This window comes from Pristis pectinata, chromosome 1 (assembly GCF_009764475.1).
Source record: "Pristis pectinata isolate sPriPec2 chromosome 1, sPriPec2.1.pri, whole genome shotgun sequence".
Classification (NCBI taxonomy): domain Eukaryota; kingdom Metazoa; phylum Chordata; class Chondrichthyes; order Rhinopristiformes; family Pristidae; genus Pristis; species Pristis pectinata.
Window position 1 is genome coordinate 124,435,557 of NC_067405.1, and position 18,871 is coordinate 124,454,427.

Genomic DNA, 18,871 nt, shown 5'->3' on the forward strand with positions numbered 1-18,871 from the left:
CCCTAAAGTCCAACTATTTCACAATTATTCATTTTTTAAAATTATAAACAAGAGGGCAGTAAATCACAAATTCCAGATTGCTAGTGGGAAGAATAGCTAATAAGGTGGATCCCAAAGCCATTGGTAAAGTATTCAGTAAAATATTTTGTTGAATATTACAGTTCATTTGAGAAGTCATTAGTTATTTTTGAACAGTTTTGTAATGAATATTGTTCATATTATTGGTGAGTTTAGTGCTAATTATATATAATATAATTATGTATCAATTATGCAAAATAGCATGCTTATTTATTTCATCAAACGAAGGTGATATTTCAAGTATACAAAAATCATACAAACAAATGTTCATTTACAAAATACTATGACTGTCATTAGCAGAAACAGTTTAAGACGTTGCATAGCTGCAGAATGGCGAAAGGCGTTGTCACCATACCATGTTCCCAATTATTGTTTAATTGAACTTGTCACGCGCTGGGAAGGAAAATGCAAGCCTTCATGTGAAAAATGGTGTGTGTGTGCGTGTGTGTGTGTGCACCACGTGTGTGCGTTGGTGGGTTGGAAGGTGGTGTTAGGTTGCACTGAGATCTTAAATTAGATCTTCTGACTTAGGATGTTGTTATTTCCACTTATATAGTTTTTGTTCACAGCTTATTGTGGAATCAGTGGAGTTTGAATGTTTCCTGCATCCAATTGAACAGAGTTTGTTTGGGACCCACACTTATAGGATGTACAGCAGGAAAATTGGGATGGAGCATTGTAGTCTCTGCTCAATTCTGCATCCCTTGCAACCATGGAGTACAGAATCTTACTAACTGGGCTAGGTTTTATTCAAACAGGGCAACTGACCGTGTTATTGATAGAATTGCTAGAAATCCAACCTGTTAATGTACAGTACAGACAATGGGAAACCTCTGGACTGGTGGATAGTAGGACCTATGATGTATTTTCCTAAATAAGTGGGAGTTAATATTGAGAGTTAGAGGAGCAACGAGTGAAAGATGATTAGAGTGGATGGCTTCAATGTTAAATTAGACACAGAAAGATAAATAATGAAGTTGAATTAATAGATTAAATTGAATCAGGAATGTAGAGTAAGAAAAAAAGATGTTAAATTTTAAAATTTGACATTTTAAAAAATCTTATAAAGCATTTTATGATCTTAAAAATTCAAATCATATATTTGTACATGTTCCCTTTCTGAGCAAGTGGCTGATTGGCTGCCATTAACACTAATAACATTTTTAAAAGAGCACATTTGCTGTTAATTACTAGTGCTAACTTTCTGTGACATGTTTATTGAGCATTAATGTGCAAATGCAGCAACTTTACAAATATAATAGAAGAGTAAGAATGGAAATGCTGTTTTTGAATTATAAATTACTCAGCAAACTTGTGGTGATTCACAGTTCACAGGGCATTCTTTTCTTCTTCACCTCAGCAGCCAGCTAATTTACATGTTAGTAATGGTCTGGATCATACTTGCTCTAGCCCTTGCCTTGAATGCTCCTTTCCTGCACTCCCTGCAACTGCACTTACTTTTTGCAGCCATGAGGCTCCCAACAACTTTGAGGGCTTGCCTTCATGACATTTCATCAATGGAATGATCTGTAAGTAGCAAATGGGCCTCAGATCATGGATCTTGAAACTCTACCCCTGAACCGCCATGATGAACTGCTGAGACCTGTGCTGTCAAAGGCCCTTGTTAATTATTTCAAAATGACATCTGATATCAATATATTAAAACAATAAATCAAATTGAAAACAGGTGTAAATTTTTCTCTAGAAATGATTAAAATGATTAAAACAAAACCACTCAAGGGCAAAGCACGCTAACCCATAAGGAACACTTGAACCATTATTCAGCACTTACCTACCCACTTAAATCAATGGTATTGGTATTGGTATTGGTTTATTATTGTCACTTGTACCGGGGTACAGTGAAAAACTTGTCTTGCACACTGTTCGTACAGATCAATTCATTACACAGTGCATTGAGGTAGTACAGAGTAAAAACAATAACAGAATACAGAGTAAAGTGTCACAGCTACAGGGAAGTGCATTGCAGGTAGACAATAAGGTGCAAGGTCAAACAAGGTAGATTGTGAGGTCAAGAGTCCATCTCATCGTATAAGGGAACCAACCATTCAATAGTCTTATCACCGTGGGATAGAAGCTGTACTTGAGTCTAGTGGTATGTGCCCTCAGGCTCCTGTATCTTCTGCCTGATGGGAGAGGAGAGAAAAGTGACCCGGGTGGGTGGGGTCTTTGATTATGCTGGCTGCTTCACCAAGGCATCAAGAGGTATAGAAAGAATCCATGGAGGGGAAGCTCCATGATGCCAAGATGAATGAACGTCATTGTGATCACCTAAGCCACTTCAACCAAGGCAGATTAACAATGGCAGGCTCAATATATTTAATGCAACTGGTCTAATTGTAGCTTACTGTTTAAATTAAGTAATTATGTTTCACACATTCGGTGTTTTCTTTTAATTCAGCAGTGCGGTATATCTGATGGGAGATGGTATCCAACCTTTATCTAATTTAAACAGAATCCAAGGAAAATAATTGGTTGATAGGGTTGTTAAGAAGGCATATGGTGTTTTGGCCTTCATTAGTCAGGGTATTGAGTTCAAGAGCCACCAGGTAATGTTGCAGCTCTATAAAACTCTGGTTAGACCACACTTGGAGTAATGTGTTCAGTTCTGGTCACTTCATTAAAGGAAGGGTGTGGAAGCTTTAGAGAGGGTGCAGAGGAGATTTACCAGGATGCTGCCTGTAGAGCAGGAGAGCACGTCTTAAGAGGATAGATTGAGTGAGTAAGGGGTTTTTGCTTTGGAGCAAAGGAGGATGAGAGGTGACTCGATAGAAATGTACAAGATGATAAGAGGCATAGATCGAGGGGATAGTCAGAGACTTTTTCCCAGGGTGAAAATGACTCACACAAGGGGGCATAATTTTAAGGTGATTGGAGGAAGGTATGGGGAGGGGGGATGACAGAGGCGAGTTTTTTACACAGAGAGTGGTGGGTGCATGGAATGTACTCTGGGCAGAGGTAGTGGGGGCGGATACATTAGGGACATTTAAGACCCTCTTAGATAGGCACATGAATGATAGAAAAATGGATGACTATGTGGGAGGGAAGGGTTAGATAGATGTTAGAGCAGGATAAAATGTTGGCACAACATTGTGGGCTGAAGGGCCTGTACTGTGCTGTAACATTCTATGTTCTATGTTAATTTACAAAGAAGGCAGGAGAAAAAGTATGCATTAAAATATTGAAATTTTCCTTTATTCGAAACAGGAGTCAACTGGTGAAAATTATGATGCTACCAGTGATTTTGCTGTTAATCGTTACCTTATTAACTGGGACAGAAGCTTCTACAGTAAAGAAGAAACATCATGACCATCATGAAGAAAATATTCAGGTTCATGGCGAAGAATCTGCTCTGGCAGCAGCTTCTTCGGCAAATGTTGATTTTGCTTTCAATCTCTATAAAATAATTGCTAACCGGAGCACTTCCAATATCCTCCTCTCACCTTTGAGCATTTCCACGGCTTTAGCCATGCTGTCTCTGGGAACCAGGTCTGCAACTTGTGAGCAGCTTTTCAAGGGACTTCACTTTGAGAATATGACACAGGAACGAATAATGCAAATGAATAGAGGATACCAGCAACTCCTACAGGTCCTGACTGCAGAAAACAGTGAGATGCAGTTGCTTATAGGAAACTCTCTCCATATTCAAAAGGGGTTTGATGTACTACAAAGGTTTCTAAATGAAACCAAGAAGTTTTACGATGCAGAAGTTTTTACTTTAGATTTTCAACAGGATCCTCAGAATGCTAAACAACAACTGAACAATTACCTGAAAACGGTAACAAAGGGAAAAATTAAAGAGATGTTTACCACGATTGACCCTTCAACTAAACTACTGCTTATTAACTATATCTTTTTTAAAGGTAAATCAGATTTAGTGTTTTAATATTATACATGCAATTTGTTAACTGTGCTTTAGAAGTTCTTTGACTTTACAATAGTATAAGGAATATTCCACGGTAAATATTAAGATTGTTTCCATTGATCAGAGAAAGTACAAGCTATAAATTTTAGATAATTGCAAAGAGAATTTAAGCGAAGTTTAGAACTTTTTTTTGCTGAAAATAGATTTCAGAATTCTCTTCTAGGAATGCTGAAGAAGAGCCTAAAGACATAAAAAAAGCATGGGATAGCTACCTGGATAAAACAAATGTTGAAAGACACGGGTAGCAAGAAAAGAGTGGGATTGGATTAGGTGGCACAGGTGGAGGAAAGCATTGGAGTGGAAGAAGACTTATTGGATAAAAACACAACAAAGCAATTAGTTTGGATCAATTCAGCATAAAGCCAACCCCTACATGCAAGAGCAAATGGCCTATGGCAGTGTTGTAAACACCAAAAGACAGAATGTTTCTGCTAGTTGTTCATTCTCAAGACCATTCTGTCTCACACTAAATGAACATTCATCGTCCCGTCAAACATGCTTAAATGATGACTTGTTCAACCCAGGATGAGATGGTTCTATTCATATCATTTTGATGAACGTCCATGAATAATAAGCAGTCAGAGCTTATTGTACAATAACATCACTGAGACAGTATTACAACAGCTGAAGAGCTGTCTGTCATTCTGATAATGTCTGTATGTTTGAAATGGAATTCATTGATAGCCAAGATTGGTGCATTTAAAAAGACACACTTGGGGTTAAAATGTACAATGCTTTTTACTGTAAAACAGTTGCTGCTTTACTGCCAGGAGCTAACCATAGTCACTGTGACATTATTGAGAAACTCCTGCATCCCTGTTTCACCTGCTCTGCATAGGAGAGCAAATAGTCGAACTTTCTAGGGAAGCCCAGGACTGCCCGACCCTCAACCCTCCTTATCTGCTGCTCTGAAGTAGCAGTGGGAAGTGGAAAATCACCAATGATCTACCCCACTGGAAAAGGAAAAGGAAAACGAGAAGCTATTGACTACTCATCCTACTCAGAGCAGCTGTATTCCAATAGGGATCTAGGAAAGGCTCCAATATGCCTTTGGGAAAGCATGATAACATTTTGAATACTAAGAGAGTCAAGGATATAGTAAACAGGCAGGAAAGGAATGAAATATTAGATAAACCATGGTCTTACTGAATGGCAATGCAGACATGAAGCCTACACTCAGTGACTGTGCATCCATAACCTCTGAAATGGCAAATTCCCAAATCTCATAACTCACTGTGTAAAGAACTGACTGTCCATCTCAGTCCTAGATAGCCAAACTTTTATTCTGAGGCAATGCCCTCTAGTTCTACACTCTCCAACCAAAAAAAGTTTATCAACATCTAAGGTTTCATTCACTCATAATAATAATTGCTATAGTGAGGACATCTCTCATTCTTCAATCTCCCTTCATCCAGTGAATGAGCATGTGCTGTATCATCTCCAAGGCAAGTGTATTCTTCCTTGGATATGAAGACCAAGATTGCAAAGAGTCTCTGGGTGTGTACTCACCAAAGCCCTGTATATTTTCAGAAAAACTTTTACACCTGCGATAAAAGTGAAAATATAATTCAGCTTTCTAATTATTTGCTGTTCCCACACATTTACATTTTGAAAATAAGCTGTTTATTCTTACTTTCTTTCTGTCCTTTCATAACTATTCTTACCCCTAACCCCAAGAGATCTTTCCTTATGGACGTATTGTGTGGCACCTCAAAATGTCTTTTATAGATATAACACACCTACTCATTCCCTCTTTTCTAAAATGCTAACTACAAACTCAATTCTGTTAGGTTTATTAAACATGATTTTTCTTTCATAAAATGATGCTGGGTCTGCCTTAATCACACTATAATTTTCTAAGTGTCCTGTTACCAAGTCCTTAGTAAAAGATTCCAGCATTTTCTCAATAACTGATGTCAAGCTAACTAGTCCATAGTTCCCCATTTTCTCTCTCTTCCTTGAAGAGTAGTGTAACATTTTCTATCTCCTAATGCATTAAGACCATTCAAAAATAAAGTCAACTGTTCCAAATGTAATTTTGCCAATGTGATTTACCCATTCTAGATGAGGATTAAAGTTCTCCAAGGTAGATATTCTGTAAGCTTCTCTTATTTTTGATTAATTGTCTCTCCAACACTACAGCCAAGAATATTTGTCCTGTGTCATCTTTCATCATCACCTATACTGATTTTACTTCAATTTCTTTGAACCAAGACCATTTACTACGATCATCCTCTATTGTCAAGGATATCTCACTTCTCAACCATTCCTCATTTTGCCGGCCCTTTCCAAACATCTGGGACCCAGGAGTATTTAATTCACAAACCTGGTCTATATGCAAGCATGACTATTAAAAAATATTTAATTTTATTTGTGCCAAGACTGTATTCAGATGGTCTCCTTACCTAAGAAAAAGATAATGCAACATTGCAGGTAGTATAAAGAAGATTCACCAGGCTAACTCCCAGGATGAGAGGGTTGTCCTACCCAGACAGACTAAATAGTTTGGGTCTGTATTCCTTGAAATTTAGAAGAATGAGAGGTGACCTTATTCATACATATAAGGTCCAAAGGGGGCTTCACAAGGTAGTTGTTTTCACTGGAGACACAAGTGACTACAGATGCTGGAATCTGGAGCAACACAAAAAGCAGGTCAAGACCCAAAATGTCAACTGTCCATTTCCCTCCATTAATGCTGCCTGACCAGCTGAGTTCCTCCAGCAGCTTTTTGTGTTGTTGTTTGTTATCACTAGTGGGAGAGTCTTGAAAAAGGGGACATAACTACAAGATAAGGGCTTGGTCACTTAAAATTGAGGTACCTAGAAATTCTAGAAATTCTGGTGAATTTCTGGAATTCTCTGTCCCAGCAGGTGGTAGAAGCTGGATCATTATAAGTATTTAAAGTGGAGGTGGATACATATTTGATAAATCAGGGAATAGAGAGGGGAAATGGCACAGAAGAGGAGATGAGGCCAGTATAGATCAGGCTCCAAGGGCTTGATGGCCTACTCTTGCTCCTATTTTATTATGTTCTTATGAGTGTCTTTAATTTTAGCTATTGTAATTTTCCATGAGTTGGCCTTGTTCGAAGATGCATTTTACCATTAAACTTCTTATGCACAGCAGAACATTGTTATGCAATACACAAGTGAATTTCATTGGAAATCCAAATTCTAAATGGGATCAGACACTGCCTAGCATTTATGGCATATAATTGTAAACTGCAAATGGTGCACATCCAAAACGGAAGCTGCAGGATGTGTGACGCATACTTTACATCACTTGTCCATATGCTGTTTACAAATGGCGTGGATCTTAATTACGAGAGCATCTTACGCAAACATTAGAACCATAGAACCATAGAACAATACAGCACAATACAGGCCCTTCAGCCCACCATGTTGTGCCGACCTTTAAACCATGCCTAAGACTATCTAACCCCTTCCTCCCACATATCCCACTATTTTAAATTCTTCCATATGCTTATAATAACAATCTCTTGAACTTGACCAACGTACCTGCCTCCACCACCGCCCCAGGCAGCACATTCCATGCACCAACCACTCTCTGGGTAAAAAACCTCCCTCTGATATCTCCCTTGAACTTTCCACCCATTACTTTAAAGCCACGCCCTCTTGTATTGAGCATTGGTGCCCTGGGAAAGAGGTGCTGGCTGTTTACTCTATCTTTTCCTCTTAATATTTTGTATACCTCTATCATGTTTCCCCTCATCCTCCTCCTGTCCAAAGAGTAAAGCCCTAGCTCCCTTAGTCTCTCCTCATAATCCATACTCTCCAAACCAGGCAGCATCCTGGTAAATCTCCTCTGCACCCTTTCCAACGCTTCCACATCCTTCCTATAATGAGGTGACCAGAACTGGACACAGTTGCTTTATAGGGTCTGTTCCTATCTGGGCCACCACTGGGAGAATCTAGTAGTAAAGATTTTTCCGTTCTTCTTTAGGTGTGTTCCCATTTTGTCTTAGTGTCGTCAACAATCACTGCCACCCTACTCCCCACGATCCACCAAACTCTCTTTAATGGGCCATCCACGGCACTTTGGCTGTATCCTCATTCCACAAAACAATAGAACAATAGAATAGTACAGCACAGGAACAGGCCCCTCAGCCCAACATGTCTGCAGTGACCATGATGCCGATCTAAACTAATCCCATCTGCCTGAACGTGGTCCGTAATCCTCTATTCCCTGCCTGTTCATGTGTCTGTCTAAGCATCTCTTAAATGTTGTTATCATATCTGCTTCCTCCATTTCTCCTGGCAACACGTTCCAGGCACCTACCACTCTCTGTGTAAAATACTTGCCTTATAAATCTCCTTTAAACTTTCCCCTCTCACCTTAAACATATGCCCTCTAGTATTTGACATTTCCACCCTGGGAAAAAGAGTCTGACTATCTACCCTATCCGTGCATCTCATTATTTTATATACAGTACTTTTATCAGATTGCCCCTCAGCCTCTGATTCTCCAGAGAAAACAATCAAAGTTTGTCCATCCTGTCCTTATAGCTAATACACTCCAATCCAGACAACATCCTCTTCTGCACCCTCTCCAGAACCTCCGCATTCTTCCTATAGTGTGGTGACCAAAACTCCGCACAATACTCCAAATGTGGCTGAACCAAAGCTTTACATAGCTGCAACAAGACTTCCCGATTTTTATTCTCCTTGCCCTGACCGACAAAAAGCATGCTATATGCCTTCTTTACCACCCTATCCACGTTTGTTGCCACTTTCAGGGAGCTATGTACTTGCACCCCAATATCCCTCTGTAAGTCAATGCTCCTAAGGATCCTGCCATTTACCGTACACTTTCCGCTTGCATTTGACCTGCTGAAAACGACTATTATTTTTCAAGTTGCCTTCACCCCACAATAATTTTCCAGTTCCACAGTCTTCCGTCTGACACCTATTCTTCTTTCTGGCCTCTCCCAAAACTGTACCGTAGCTTACTCCAATCTCCTCCAACTCCATGGTTATGGCTCCCATGTTCCACATTCTTCTTCTCCCCAACTTTGCCCTTCTCCCCACACAGGACCTTCTCCCCTCCCAACTCAATCTTCCCCTCAACCACCTCACAACTCCCACAACAATCTTCCCCTAATCACTGTTGTCAAGGTTTCCAGCGGGAGACCATGGAATAAAATTTACTGTGTTGTTGGTACAAGCAGAAATACTCGTTTGAATGACAAAATGCTTCAAGGCAATAAGCTTGTTAGAATGTCAGACCCTCACACCCCATACCAAACTGTCAGGGTCACTCTTCTATTACTAAAAATGTGAGTTGAAACATTTCCAGCCCTTTACTGTTACACCCTGTTAATTTCCAAATTGCTAATTTGGCGTTTGACTTTTGTCTTTAAAACTAAAACTATCTTCTCACCTGAACCATTTCCCACACCCATCCTGACTTATTATCCAACTTGCCAGTACATTAGACCTAGCCCAGGTTCAGTCAAGCCAATCTGAAAGGAGCAGTTCCTTAATTCCCCAATCCAGGTGCTAGTGACCATGAATCAAAATGCTTGTCTCCCACATAAGTCCTTTCAACCATGCAGTCAATGCACTGAAACAATCACTTGTGCTAATATACACACGGCGGAGATTATTACCATTACAGCTCTATATTTTATTTCTTGACTTCTTTTCTAACAGATGGAGCCATGATAGAACTCAGTCCTGCTCCATTTTCTATCAACAAGAGATAAAGTGGACATAGATCTCAGGTCATTGCAGAATGTCAGATCTCAAATGTATTATAACAATGTATAATGATCTCATGTGTTCACTTTCTCTAACTCCTGTGCTTTCAGAATCAATCATTGAGAATGAACAATTGTTGTGCTACCAACTCTGTTTTATTTATGTCTGACAGGGAAATGGAAGAAACCATTTGATCCAGCGCTTACTCGAGAAGCATTTTTTAATGTAAATAAAACCACAAAGGTAAAGGTTCAATTGATGTCCCAAAGCAGTCAATTAAATAAGATATCTGACCATGATATTTTCAGCACCGTAATCAAACTTCCTTATTTTGGAAATGCATCCATGATTGCCATCCTGCCTGCGGAAGGAGGACTAGAATATGCAGAACAAAATCTTTCCAGAGAAAAATTTGAAGAGTGGCTTCAACAACTGGCTTACAACAAGTAACTAAAATCTCATTCCCAACAGTCAGTTAAATTGTCTCTAAATTGCTAGTCATACCTGCACCACTGCCATTTGATTGAAAATATTTGTGCTTTCTTTCTCCCTTGTTTGATATTTTGTACAGCAGGAATCTACAAAGGATCTTCTTTCCAAAACTGTCATTGTCAAAGACGTATGAGTTGAAAAATATCCTCACAGAAATGGGTATAAGAGATTTATTTACATCCAATGCCAATCTGCTTGGAATAAGTGAAAATGAAAATCTGAAAGTTTCAAAGGTAAAGTGTTGGATTTGCTTGTCCTGATGCAAAATATTTTGTACCATTTCAGCTGTTCAAACAGAAATAATAACTTTGTTGACAATGGAAGTCAAACATATTGCATCTTGGCCTTGGGGTAAATTGATTTGAATGGACTAACTTCAGGAATCCATGACAGCTGAATGAAAGACAATAATACAGTTCTGTCAGTTCTAGGGCAAAAAGCAAACTGCAGGAGTAACTCAGTGGGTCGAGCAGCATCTGCGGAAGGAATTGTTGACATTTCAGATCAAGTCCCTGCATCAGGACTGTCAGTGGAGAGAGAAGATAGTCAGTATAAAGAGGAGAGGGGGAGTGGTGAGACGGGGGCCAGCAGGTGATTGGTGGACCAAGGAGGGGTGAGGAATGATGGACAGGTGGAGCTGGGTGAGGAAGATGGAAGGGTGGAGTTGGGAGACAGAGGCAGGTGGGTTATAGGTGGAAGCAGACGGAGAAAAGGGTAAAAGGGGGCACAGGAGGGTGAAGGTGGAGACATTGGCTAGAAGATGATGAGTGGGGACACAAAGGTTACAAGTGCTGGAAGCTGATAAGTGAAGAAGGTGATAATGGGAACCATTTAAGGGAGTTATGGGCAGATGGATGCAGATGGGGGTGGGCAAGTGTGTAGGTAGTAGGTGAATGAAACCAGGAGAGGGAAGGGGATGAAAATAGGTGATGAGGGGGGTGTGGGGGGGATGGGAAAGGGAACAACAATGGGAGGCCCAAGGGTGGATTGGAAGGAGATAGAGAGGGGAACACAGGGGGGGTGGGGGGTTGGGCGGGGGAGGTGTTGCTTAAGGGTTACCTGAATTTAGAAAATTCAGCCATTGGATTGTAGACTACCCAGGTGGAATATGAGATGTTGTTCTTAATTCAATTATGGGAATTGCTGGCCTCTGGGTGCTGTATTACAATTCATGGCATTGCAGAGACTCTGAGCTGCCTGTTAGTTCCAGGGCATTGCAGGGATTGGGAACTGCCTGCCTATTCCAGAAATTGCAGGGACTGGAAGCTGCCTAATAACTCAGGGCAATGCAAGGACTAGGAGCTGCTTGTTGTTTCAGGGTATTGCAGTGACTGGGAGCTACCAGTCAATGGGAGATATTGTCATTACTGGGTGCTGCCTGTTATTCCATGGCATTGTGGGGACTGAGATCTGCCTGTCAATCCCAGGAACTGAAGGGATTCAAGGCTGCCTGCTATTTCAGGGTGCTGTTATTTCAGTTACTGCTGACAAACCTGTTGAACTACCTGAGACATTTTAAATAAAATAACTAACTCTTTCTTTAAACTGCCCAAGAAAGTGGGGTTTTGAGAAGAAGAAAGAGCTATATTTAAACTCTAGGCTTGCCACAGCTATATTTGGATTCCAGTATATTAAAGGGCTGCTATTTTAAACAGACATCATTTTACAGAGGTGTGGTGAAATACATAATGTGACACTGCTGCTTCTGGAGGTACCCCAGTGATGACTTTAGTTGGTGTTTTCGGACAGCATTGCACTGGGCAGCAGTCCAGATGAGCCAACCAGTTATCGATGCTTCTGGCTCTGCCTGTGCATTCTTTTCGTTCATTCTTTGTGTGTGAGTATTATCAGGAAGGCCAACATTTACAAAGAAACATAGAAAAGAGGAGCAGGAGCCACCGAGAATGATCATAGCTAATCATCAATCTCAATACCATATCCCTGTTCTCTCCTTATAGCCCTATTGCCTCTTGAGTCTAGAAATTTTTTTATATCCTTAAAAAAATTTAGTAATTTAGCGTCTGTAGCCTCTGCGGTACAGAATTCCACTGGTACACCATCCTCTGAGTGAAGAAATTCTCCATATAAGATATCTTTATTAGTCACATGTACATCGAAACACACAGTGAAATGCATCTTTTGCGTAGAGTGTTCTGGGGGCAGCCTCTCAGTCCTAAATCTCTTGTCCTGTAAACAGAGACTCTGCCCCTGAGACCCACCAGCCAAGGGAAACATTCTCCCCGCATCCAGTACATCTAGCTCTATCAGGACTTTGTATTTTCAGTTAGGTCCCCTCTCATTCTTCTAAGCTCAAGCCAATTCAAACCTAGACAACCTAATCTTTCCTCACATGGCAGTTCTGCCATACCAGTAGTCAGACTGCTGAACTTTGCTACGGTCCCTCTATGGCAAGTACATCCACATCACTGCTGTCCATCTGTAACAGCCCTTGAAAAGTTGATGGTGAACCACCTTCTTGAATCTGTCGTATCCATATGGTGAAAGTATTCTCACAATGCTATTAAGTAAAGTTGTTCACGGAATTTAACACAAAAGCAATAAAATGAATTCAATATATTTTAAATTCTGAATGGTTTGTGGGCTTGTAGGTAAACTTACAAGTGATGTATGGATCATTTTTCCTGTGTTGGGTGCCCTATTGTTGAAAAGACATTCATATCATAGAGAGTGCAAAGCACTGACTCTCTGGGGTACCTTTTCAGCAGATGAAGCATACAATGTATATTTCCAATCAAACCATGCAATACATGTACTTTTCCAACATGAACATCTTTCATTATAAGAATGCAAGATCAAAGAAAGGGTTTAAGGAAACTATTAAATAGATGGGAGGAGAGGAAGCCAATAATTAATCTTTTCACAACCCAAAAAATTTCTGCAAAGATGATGCATTAAATTAACGATGAGCCTCCTTCCAAACAACAGGAGCACTATTGATGTGACGCAATAGCCAACTTAATCATGTAAAAAGATTCTACCAGCCACACCCTGGCCAATCAATGGGAGAGCCAAAAGTGAACCCGATCTCCTTATTTGTGGTCATTCTAGGTAAGGCATTGCCTCATTTGATGGGCTGCTGCTAGATAAACAATGAGAAGAGACTTGAGATATTCTAGTTCCAGTGGAGTTACAATTTGATTGGAAATAGATTAGGAGGTATTAGTTATTTTAAAACTGTTTAGTGACTTGCCTCTATAGGCCTTTGTGGTAGAGATTCACCACCCTCTGAATTTTAAGGGGCTTCAGCAGGGAATAGGAAAAAATTATTTTCTCTCATGGCAGAATTAGTAACAAGTCATCAGCATATTGGCCTGAGGTTTCCTTAAAGAGGCTTATTGTGTGTGTTGGTGCAATTCATAAACATGCAAAAATATCCAAAAACATCAAGAACTATTAAGAATCAAAAGTGTTAAAAAGTTTTAAAATTAAAAAAATCAAAAACTGAAAAAAACAATCAAATCCATTTAAATTAGCACAATTAAATCAAAACCAGCACATAGATGCAACCAACAAGGAAGGCATGCCAGCACCTCTAGTTTCTCATAAGGTTAAGGAGGTTCAGTGTGTCACTGAACACTCTAACAAACCTCTACAGATGTACTGTTAAAAGTATCCTGACTGGTTGCATCATAGTCTGGTACGGCAATTCAAATGCACGGGAACACAAGAAGCTGCAGAGAGTAGTGGATATACATCATGGGCACATTCCTCCCCACCATCAAAAGTATCTATGTGAGGTGCTGTCTCTAGAAGGCAACACCTATCATCAAAGATCCCCACTATCTGGGCCATGCCATCTTCTTGCAGCTACCATTGGGCAGGAGGTACAGAAGCCTGAAGTCCCACACTACCAGGTTCAATAACAGCTACTTCCCTTCAATCACTGAGTTCTTGAACCAACCTGTACAACCCTAATCACTACCTCAGTATAGCAACACTATGGCCACTTTGCACTACAATGGACTTTTTTTTGTTCTAATTGCGTTGCTTCTTGTATAATTTATATTTATGTTTCTCTTGTGAATGTTGTATCTCTAATGGTACATGCCTGTGATGTTGCTTCAAGTAAGTTTTTCATTGCACCTGTGCATACATGTACTTGTGCATATGACAATAAACTCAACTTGACTTGACTTGACGATGTATAACTAATCTACCTTACCTCTGTCTCTTGCAGCTACTCTTCTGCACCAAAATGAAAGTAGTTACTGAATGAGCACCAGCATACCTGCTGGAAAACTGCAGAATTTCACACTCCACTAAACTCTAGAGTCAGAATGCAGTCAAATAGCAGCGATCAGCTGTTTGGTTCATGTATCTCTGTGCAGGAGTACTTGGCTTCCACATAACTATGGGGATAAATGTTCAAGTTCAAGTTTATTATTGTCATGGATGTGTGTGTGTGTGTGTGTTTATGTATGTATGTATAAATAGATAGAGAGAGAGAGAGAGAGGGAGGGAGGGAGAGTATAAATGCCATGAAAATTAGCTTTTTGCAGCAGCAGCACAGTACAGTAGAAGACGAGGACAAACATATGTTAACATAAACTTAAATTAATAAAAATTATACATAACTTACTCGTGTCTAGACGTTAATGGTTCCATGCAGAAAAGCTCCAACTTTTGTAGACATTTCAGGCCAATATTATGGAGAGTGAGGCTCAACGTTATGAGAATTTCATTTATACAGAGTTTTGTTGGAACAGGGTTGATGTACCTTCATAGAGGAAAGATAATTAAATGCTTCAGAACTTACCCAGGTCTGTCTCTGCAACTTTGGTGGAGGTTTCATGGAAATCAGTTTATGATGAAAATCCATCAATGTTCCTCTGACAAAATGGAAATCCTCTGAGAAATTCCCAGCAAAGCATGCAAAAAAAGCAGAACAACAAAGGTCATGAGAATCAGGGAAAATGTTGGATTGCATTGTGGGCTGATTGTAAGTTATACATCACTAATTGCTTCCCATGTCAAACCTTTTCCAAACATCAGAGAAGGATATAGGCCAACAAAATAAAGTCACATCTTAATTTACAACACATTTTGATGAAAGTAACTACAGAGAACTTAGTGTATTTTATTAATTTCATTTCACTAGGTTACTCATGAGGCAGCGCTGGAGATCGATGAAAAGGCCACTGAAGCAGCTGCAGTCACTAAAGTACAAATTGTTCCATTGTCGCATCAGTCGACAGTCAGATTTGATAGACCGTTCCTCTTTCTTATCTATGAGGAGAATACAAACAACATCCTCTTTCTTGGAAGAATAAAAGATCCATCGAAGAAACATTCTCCATGAATCTAACCTGCATGTGGAATAATTCAGGCTATTCTTCAATTTTAGAGCTTGAGGTGATAAGTCCAATATTGTAGTACATCACCTTGATAATTATTTCATTATTAATTTCATAAATTGGTGGGAATACACAGGAGATCTACCAACAGCTGTAAAAACACATTGACGTGTCACAACAGCAGAATTAACTACATTAAAAGAAAATGATTCTGCCAAGCATGTCCTGGCCAAACCTACAGGAACATTAAACCAAACACAATTGAATATTGAAAGTTGAGCAAACATTTCATAGAGTTATTTAAGCAACTGCGTAAAATGAAAGCAGGAAAAAGTGAGATGATTTTTGAAAAAAAATCTGAGAGATTGCAAGATCCAAAACGCATTCAAAAAGCCAAGTTACATACAAAAATATCAAAAAAAATCAATTGGTCTGATGAGCCTATTCTGCACAACACTGACTATCTTCTGTGTAATGATATTCTCTCTACCCAAAACACTTGCTTATACAATACAAAATCAGAAGGGGATAAGACAAAAAATTCGAGGAAATTCCTTGAGGACAACGAGGCAACAATAAAATACAGGACAATGGAGGAAATAGGGAGAAACTTATAAATAAATGCTGCATGTGCAGGAATTGTAAAATTGGACCAGAAAATGCTGATAATACACAATAGGCTCATTAGTCTTGAACAAGTTGGTTTTTCCCTGCTATACTTAATTATGGGTCTGCTCTTAAGAGGTCAAGTCAATTTTCTCTCGCAGAATGCCACAATCCTACATCAGTGTAGTAAAGGATACAATACTAAGGAGTGCTTATAAAATCAACGTTCAGATTAGAAAATCACAAAATAACCAGGAAAACATACCCTGTTCATTTGCAGATTTCTTTATTTTCATATTTTCTTTTATTAATCAGCTAAAATTAAGTAATTATCACTTCAAAACAAATATGCATAAAAATTCAGGAAGCCCAAAGATCTGTTGACAGTGCTTAATAAAACATAGATTTATGTGTCTCTATATCTTTTCCCCGTAGAATTGGTTTTCCCATGACATTTTATGCTTTCATGGTAGTGGTTTGGCCTCAGAAGGACATATTATATGGATGTACCATAGATCAGACTGCATCCAACATTTCATATTACCAGCCACCAATAATATTTTATAAATGCTCAATAAATCATCTCTATTCATGTTGACTTCTAATTTTTTTGATGAATTCTAAATCATTTATAACATCTCTCCTCTTAAACTATCAGTACAAAATTATTAAAAGGGAGCCAAGGACACACTTCCACAAACTTCAACATGCTGCAAATCTCTTCACTGCCAGTGAAATAATGTAGAACAGTCTGAAACTGTTCAGACCTCTGCCACGAGTTCTGTGAAAAGAATTGTTTAACCCACTATCTGCCACTTACTATAATTTTTCTGCAAAATTGCAGGAGCTCAGAAAGTTTCTCTGTACTGCTCAATTCTGAAACATCTGTGTGTCTTTAAAGCTGATACATTAAGTTAATGATGAGCCTCCTTTCCACTCAAGAAGTGACGGAGTATATTATCGATGTTACACAATAAACAATTCACTATGATGCTGGCTGGCAGGAAGAAGTAAAATTACTTGCAGAGTCACAATGAAATAAGAAGAGGACATTCATCTGTTGGGTTGTAATAAATAAAAGTAAGAAAGTCTTGAAAAGGTGAGTCTATTTTCATTTGAAAACTGCAGACGATGTAACTATTTTTTATATCTATGGCATAGACTAGATGGGCGCAAACTATCTCAATCATTTGTGAGTCTAAAAAGAGGAGTTACAGATACGGCTGTGAGGTGATCTGCTTCTTCCGTCAAATATGCAAGACCTCCATCTCCTCCTGAGGCATGGATTCAGAGTTCTCAAAACTCCTTCTTCACTTTCAGGGATCATAGGCCAGAGGTTCTCAGAAGTCAGTGGGGATGTTGTACTTCTTCAAGGAAGCCTTGAGCACATCCTTAAATATTTTCCTCTGTCCACCTGGTAATCTCTTCCTGTGACAAAGCTCACAGAGTGCCTGTTTTGGGAGTCTGGTGTTGGGCATGTGAATAACATGGCCTGCCCAACATTACTGACTCAGAGGACCAGTGTTGGTCTCAACACTGGATATATTGGCTTGAGGGAAAACACAAATGCAAATTTGGAGGACTTTTCACATTTAGCTTTTCTGATATCTTTCCATTGTCATGAGATGCCCACTCCATCTGCCTTTTTTTCTCTTTGTCTACTTCCACCCTTCACCCGCATGCCTCTGTCTCCCAAATCCACTTCTCCTCCTCTGCCACCTGGCTCCAGCTGCCCGTCATCCTCCTTGGTCCTCCGATCGTCTACTGGCCCCATCCTCACCCCTCCCCCCTCCTCTTTACACTAGCGACCATCCCTCTCCACTCACAGTCCTGACGCAGGATCTTGATCCAAAACACCGACAATTCCTTTCCCCCCAACAGATGGTGCTCGGCTCACTGAGTTCCTCCAGCAGTTTGTTTGTTGCTCCAGATTCCAGCATCTGTAGTTTCTTGTGTTCCCGCTATAGTTAGTTTAGGTATTTGAATCATACAGGAAGACAGAGATCACTGCTACCCAACTGACCATGAGTTTTGTGCCAGGTCTGCGATCTTGATCTTCAGACACCCTTTTCTTCATCAACCAAAGGCTTTGCTGGTGCATTGAAGGCAGTGGTGAATTTCGTGATCGATATCTGCCTTCAGCAAGAGGTGCTCCTGAGATATATGAAGTAATCCATAGTTTCCAGAGTCCTGCCATGCACCTTTATTGTTAGAAGGCAGTTCCCTGCAGAGGAGGCAGGTTGGTAGAGGGTCTTTGCATTGCATTTGTTAAGTGTAAAGCCCATCCTCTCATATGCTTCAGTGAATGAGTCAACGATGGCTTGGACCATTACCAATGTGCACAAACTTACTGTAGCTCAACCACTGAGGTTCAGTGACAATGGTTCTGGAGTGTAACCTTTAGTTCTTAAGATTAGTTCCACTTGCATGGGAAATTTGTTGTTGGTGAGGAGCAACATTGCTTCGAGAAAGATTGAAAACGGTGCTGGGTCAATGATGCAGCCATATTTGATACTGATCCTCATTGATCTTTATTGTAGATCCACTACTTGGTATCATGGCTTGCATCTCCTCATGAAACAAATGTAAAATGCAGATGAATTTCAGGGGCAGCTGAAATTGAAGAGGGTATTCCACTGTCGGTCCCATTCTAGTGGCTTGTACAGCCCTTTGCATTTCACTTGGGAGTTGATGCACAATGAACAATACATTACCAC

At 39.8% G+C, this 18,871-nt stretch overlaps 1 protein-coding gene and 1 long non-coding RNA gene across 3 annotated transcripts in view; one reads left to right on the top strand and one right to left on the bottom strand.

Annotated features, from left to right (window-relative positions):
• On the top strand, positions 1-17,252 carry LOC127572123 (alpha-1-antitrypsin-like). Of its 2 annotated transcripts, none has more exons than XM_052019052.1 (5): positions 1-123; positions 3,304-3,959; positions 9,914-10,187; positions 10,313-10,466; positions 15,353-17,252. In XM_052019052.1, exons 2-5 carry the CDS (start codon positions 3,323-3,325, stop codon positions 15,551-15,553), a joined length of 1,266 nt encoding a protein of 421 aa, XP_051875012.1. In that variant the 5' UTR covers positions 1-123; positions 3,304-3,322; the 3' UTR covers positions 15,554-17,252. The 2 variants fall into 2 exon arrangements, with proteins under 2 accessions (XP_051875012.1, XP_051875021.1); XM_052019061.1 differs by having other exon boundaries at positions 10,316-10,466.
• LOC127572182 (uncharacterized) overlaps positions 2,103-18,871 on the bottom strand; it is a 17,805-nt gene continuing 1,036 nt past the window's right edge. Inside the window, exons 2-3 of the long non-coding RNA XR_007956600.1 lie at positions 15,011-15,102; positions 2,103-2,222 (exon numbers count right to left, since the gene is read on the bottom strand). This is a non-coding gene — a long non-coding RNA (uncharacterized LOC127572182). The remainder of the gene's footprint in view (positions 2,223-15,010; positions 15,103-18,871) is intronic.